The sequence below is a fragment of the Phacochoerus africanus genome, chromosome 9, assembly GCF_016906955.1.
Source record: "Phacochoerus africanus isolate WHEZ1 chromosome 9, ROS_Pafr_v1, whole genome shotgun sequence".
NCBI classification, from domain to species: domain Eukaryota; kingdom Metazoa; phylum Chordata; class Mammalia; order Artiodactyla; family Suidae; genus Phacochoerus; species Phacochoerus africanus.
This window is the reverse complement of record NC_062552.1, coordinates 10,078,733-10,084,732: the sequence shown is the minus strand read 5'-3', so window position 1 is coordinate 10,084,732 and position 6,000 is coordinate 10,078,733. Positions and strand designations below refer to the sequence as shown.

The following is a 6,000-nucleotide window of genomic DNA, read 5'->3' as shown; positions in this document are numbered from 1 at the left end:
CTTAGAACAATTTAAATACAATGACATCATGTAATTTAAAGTGCAGTGGCTTGAAGAAAGTCATCAAACAAGAGGTTAGAATTATCGGATATTTTTATTAAGGAACAACAGGGCATCCAGTTGCTGGGTAATTGAGGGAAAAATTAGACTCAATGACTATTAGTTCTGGCCAGGCATTGAGGGCCTTCAATTAAATCACCATTTACCTACCCTCTTCAAGACAAAATAAATCTCCATTCAGCCAAAAACGTTCCTGACCTGTTTGGCCCAACAATGACCCTGGTATCTTTGGAAGCAAACAAAATACCAGAATTGATATCGTGTAGATTACACGCGGAAAGCTCGGTTTTTTTGCCAGCTAAGGAAAGGATCACCTGAACGAAGGGAAGCGGTGAAAACAAAACAGTAATGTTAGGTAGACGGTCAGAGAGCAAAACTTGGCGAGTTGTGCCCAAGTAGTCGACCAAGCAAATCACTATTGGGAATTGCAAAGTAGGAAGTCCTATTTTTGACTCTGCTGACCTCAGTGAATATTTCCTTGTTTTAAAAATGAGCATAATTCTTTGCTACCTAACCACGAGGCCTGTGATGAAAATTAATGAGTCTATAAAAGGTTTTGATGCCTCTTGAAGCCCTTCCGAAATACACCTTGTGTTCATACGGTTCGTGTTCCTGCTCTTTGAAGAGATGCCAATCTTTATTAGTTTTCCTAATAAACGAGTGACACTTTCTGCCACTCCAGGTTCACTTTAAGGCCTCATAAAATTAGTAAAATGCTCCCTGTTTTAAGTGGGAGACTTCCCCCTCAGAAAGGGTTATGTTAGGTATTGAGGACCGTGAAGCACGCAGAGCAGTTGGTTTATAAAAGAGCGAGGCGGCCAACCGGGTCCTGTACGGAGGCACGAGCTCGAACAGAGCCCGAGCAGCCGGTGGACGCCTCACCTCCGGGAACCCGAGCTCCTGCGTTCGGCCGGAGCTCGTGGACCGGGCTCGCGGCGGCGCCAGCGGGGCTCGATTACTTTCGTCTGGGCGAGAAGCGGCCCCGCCGCGCCAGCGGGAACCCTACGGTGGGGAGGTGGGGCGACGACAACAAAAAGAAGTAAAGTAGGAGGAGGTTCTCCCGGGGAGGAACCGGGCGGGCGCGAGGAGGTGACGGGCTCTCGGGGACGGCGGGGACGCCCGCGCCCGGCCGGCGGGCAGCCGGGGAACCCGGGCAGGAGTGCTCCGCCCCGCGCCGCCGTCCTCCCCAGCGCCGCCTCCGCCCGGCGCCGGGACCCCCGCGGGCCAGCCCCCGCCGCCCGCGCGGCCCCGCCCCTCGTGCCGCGCTCGCGCCTCCGGCCCCGCCCCCTCGCCCAGCGCCGCCCGCGCGCAGCGTCTCGCGCCGGCCCGGCCCGCCCGCCGGGAAACAGCCGCGAGAGCAGCGGCCGCGGCGGCCGCTACCGCGCCTTCTCCTCCCGCGCTCCCGCCTCGCCCCCGCCCTCGGCGCCTCGTCCCGGGCCCGCGCCCCGGCCAACGTTCTCTCGGGGCCTCCCCCGGCCGGCCGCTCACTCCCCCGGCTCCGAGCCCCCCAACCGTCGCGCTCTCTCTCCCTCCGCGCGCGGCCAGCCGCCTGCTTCCGGGGCGGGCGGACTGGGCGCCTGGTGCCGGCGGCCGCAGCGACAGCGCCCCCGGGAAGCGGAGGAGGAAGGAGAGAAGAGGTGGAGGTGGCCGCAGGCTGAGTCGCGGCCGGGATGTCCGGGCAGCCGCCGCCGCCGCCGCCGCCGCCGCAGCAGCAACAACAACAGCAGCAGCAGCTGCCGCCGCCACCGCCGGCGGCCGTGGCCCCGGTGCCCGGAGTCGTCTTGCCGGCACCCCCGGCCGTCAGCGCCGGTTCCTCACCGGCCGGCTCACCAGGCGGCGGCGCGGGCGGCGGCGGTGGCGGCTTGGGGGCCGCGGCGGCCGCCCTGCTCCTCCACCCGCCGCCGCCGCCGCCGCCGCCCCCGGCCACCGCGGCCCCGCCGCCGCCCCCGCCGCCCCCGCCGCCCGCCTCGGCGGCCGCCCCCGCCAGCGCGCCTCCCGCACCCCCGGGCCTCGCCGCGGGTCCCGGCCCGGCCGGAGGCGCCCCGGCCCCGGCCCTGGCGGCAGGCAGCAGCGCCGCGGCGCCTTTCCCGCACGGGGACTCGGCCCTGAACGAGCAGGAGAAGGAGCTGCAGCGGCGGCTCAAGCGCCTGTACCCGGCCGTGGACGAGCAGGAGACGCCGCTGCCCCGGTCCTGGAGCCCGAAGGACAAGTTCAGCTACATCGGCCTGTCTCAGAACAACCTGCGGGTGCACTACAAAGGTACTGGGCGTGTGTCCTGCGGTGGGAGTAGGGCCGCCGACCCCGGCCCGCCCCCGCCCCCAGCCCTGCCCGGGCCCGGTGCCCTCGGAGGGGACTCGCCACGGGCTCTGCTGCTCCGAGGGCGGCCTTGGGGTCGGGAGAAAGGGGCGGTTCTGGGCAGGGGAAGGTGAGTTTAACGCCCTCGGATCTAATGGAGCTGGTAATCCCAGGCCAGGAGCAGGACACCTTGGGGGAATCCAGGATGACAGGACATAACTCGCTTTCTGATTTCCCTTCGAGATAAATCGTAGGGCCGGGATGGAGGAATCTCTGGGCTCGGAGTTGGGTTACATTGTTCTCCAGGTGGTGGTGGGTCAGGCGCTCTCCTCTTACGTGGGGGGAAGAGAGGCACGGTTCTGAGGGATAATTTCTAATTAAGGGAGAGCAGGGACGTGTAGGGGGAGGAGTAATCAGTGGAGGATTTTGCCCAAAATTAGGCCAGAAATCGTCTAGGGGGACAAAAGGACCGGGGCCCAAGTTTGGCGTCGGTGTATCTTGCTGAAAGCTACGGGAGGGTAAGAGAGGTGAAACCTCTGGAGTACGTGTTTTCTTAGGGGAGCAGAAACCTACCTCTCCTGATTGGAAATGCCCCGTATTTATGCGTTGGCATTATATAAAGTCCTGCTGGAAACAGGGATTTGTTTAAAATGTTTTTTAGTATATCAGAGGAAATCGCCTGATGTTTTTCACCTGCAGTTAAAAAAACAAACATCCTTAGGCTCAGAGCTTGTCCCCCTCCTCCCTCACCTACCTCTCCTATGTGAAAACAAAGCTTTAAGCAGATCAGTTGTATTTAAAATTATAAATGGCCATAGGAATTTTTGAAATGTAGTCCAAATTAATAGCACACATCAAGTTTACTTGTCTGAGGTGGTGGGGGGGAATCAATCCAACATATCAGTCTATCCGGAAACAAATCCAGTTTTTTTAGGCCCCAAACCTGCTGCTTTTACATTCAAAGCAGCCTCATTTTGATTGGTTTCAAAGGGAGGGTCTTACTCAGATCCTAGTGACGTGGAGATAGAGGGTATAAACCACCATTGTGGTGAAATTCTTCAAGTTTACCCGACTGAAATTTGAGAAGAACCTTGATAAATAAGTTACTATTTAATCAGAAAGGAGAAGGGCCGCAGAAATCTCCCAAATGATTTGGCTGCAAAGAATAACGCACAAAAATAGGCCTTGTTGAGTAGTCTTTCCTTTTATCCATAGATCCAGAGAAGTACTTTCAATTTTAAATGTTATGGGTCTTAATTGAAATGGTTGACAATTCCAAAATATTGGACCTCGACTTTCTCTTTGGTAGAACATTTTGTTAATATCCTATGAAGACTACTATTTAATTTGTTTTGTGTGAACATTGCTATATTGTGTAAGTATTTACCTCTGATCTAGCTACCAGAATGCTTTTTGTTAGACCCCACAAAACTTTAAATTTATGATTAATGGTTAATAATTAGCTTACAAAATCAAAGGAAGAAGATCGAGGAGATTACTGAACAAAGGATTCTAGCTTTCCAAGTTCTGCCATCATTTGCGATGTCAAGCATTTTCGCAGCCAGGGCCTCAGTTTCTTCCTCTGAGTGATGAGGGAATTGAACTGGGTGATTTGTAAGGCAATTTCCAGCTCTGAATCTCTGTGATGCCTAAGATTTGTGATTACAGTTTACTTTGCACTGTAACATGCCTTGACTAGTTTTACTAGCTCCTTTTACGTAAAATTGATGATTTGGGTCAGGGAAAAGTGCATCTTATGTGAAATTGGTTGGAGTTTGGAGTATTTATGACCCTGCTGTCTCCGTTATTTTTCCTGTTGGCCTCTTTATTACTTTGTATTGTGTAATACTAAGATTCACTTTCTGGAAACTTCACTCTTTTATAAACATAAACATTATTTCTGGAAGAACAGATTTTGTTGTTTGTCATCTTTTTTCTTTCCTCTCCCTTTCTTCTGTCTCCCCTTTGTCTCTTCCTTCCCCCTTGTCCCAAACATGGACTCTTTTGCCCCCTTTTTCTGCCTCTTCCTCTTGTTATTTTTCATGTGTGTGAGTGTGTGTGTGTTTTTCCTGCTGTTCTTCTGTGTGCCTTCGGAGTGGACCACCCCAGAAGTTCTGCACATCCGAGCACAGGGGGGATCATAGGTAGTGGTAATCAAACTTGCAGTGACAAAATCACATTAAAAACGACTGTTCATAAAGTACTTTTGTATATTAGAGAATTTCAAAAGATTGATGATAGTTATTTTCCAGAATGATGAGGATTTTCCTGACCTTTGAAGTAGAAATTTCTTTTACTCTGAAGTATTCTGTTTTGAAGATGTTATTCTCCTAAAGTGGAGTTACTCTTTGGAAGCAGCGAAGGTCCTTAACCGAATCGAAGGGATTAATGCCAGCTCTGTACACAGAGTTGATTGCATTGCAGATGAATTGGGTGTGTTGACTGTATGTTAACAATTTTAAAAACACTTTGCTTAGCAGTCACACACCAAATGTTGAACCTCTCAAGAATGGCCCCTTTCATTTTTAAAATTCTTGTCAGCTTTGAATAAGTACAAATATACGACAAACGTAGACCTAGTTGTAATGATACCTTTATCCCAGCCTAAGCATTTTAATGAATATGACAGAGTTTGATTAGTCTGAATGTTTCGGTTACAGGTTGCATTTTTATATTTGTGAAATTCCTACTCTTTGGATACTTTGCAAAGTGTTTTGATACATGCGCTCAGGAACGTGTCAGTGGATTGGGATAAGATGGTGGAATTCTCATTTTAGACATGAAAAAGTAGGAGCATCTGGAGGTTAGATTTTCCCAGTCCCAAGTAAGCCAGGATTGGAAACTAATTTTCGCCGATTCTGTATTGAGTGTTCTTCCCACTATACCCTGTTGCCTGTTTCAATTTCTATGAGACTTAGTATCTCAAATAGATAAAATCCAGTGATCATATTTATAACCTTTTGAAGAAGAGTTGACGAAGGTACTTCCTCTGGGGAAGAGTGCTGCCTTGAGTACACTAATGCCAAGGAAAAGTCCAGACACCTTGATTATCCTGATTTAGGGCAGCTTGGAAGAAATGTAAGATAAGTGAAAGCTGGGAATGGTAGGAAGTGTGAGGAGTAGTGAACCGCACCTTCTAATTGAAGTGTTACGTATGAATAGTAACCAAATAGCTTGAGCTTTTGGTACGCCTGTTACCCCTCCCCCTCAGTATCACCCGACATTGGGCCTGAAACACTTCCTAAATTTAATTGCTTATCTAATTTCTTGCACTTCTTTGTGTAGAACAGATATCTCAACAAATATTTGCTTGCTTACCAGTGTAAATCTCTTTTGAGATTTATGGGAGGTGATATAAAAAGGTTCTTTAGAATCGAAGAATTTAAAAACTGGGTTTTTCCCAGGGATCCCTTTGTCGGAATTTAGCTTTAAAAATGCTAGTCAATAATAGCATGAGTTAAGTGAATCTAACAGTCATACTTAACAGAAAGTAGACTATAATAACGATTTTTTTAAATGATGGTTTATTGAGCAGTTGCTATAGGGCAGATATTCTTTTAGACAGTTTGTATGTATGCCTAACTATTTATTCATTTCATTTATTCAGTGAGCTTTTAGTGAATGTTGACTCTTTTTTTTTTTTGT

The 6,000-nt window shown here is 50.2% G+C and overlaps 1 protein-coding gene across 1 annotated transcript in view; it reads left to right on the top strand.

Moving 5' to 3' along the window:
- Positions 1-1,403: 1,403 nt before the first annotated feature.
- Positions 1,404-6,000, top strand: part of RANBP9 (RAN binding protein 9) — an 81,395-nt gene continuing 76,798 nt past the window's right edge. Inside the window, exon 1 of the mRNA XM_047796390.1 lies at positions 1,404-2,319. Coding sequence (XP_047652346.1) covers positions 1,731-2,319 — 589 coding nt within the window. The 5' untranslated portion in view covers positions 1,404-1,730. The remainder of the gene's footprint in view (positions 2,320-6,000) is intronic.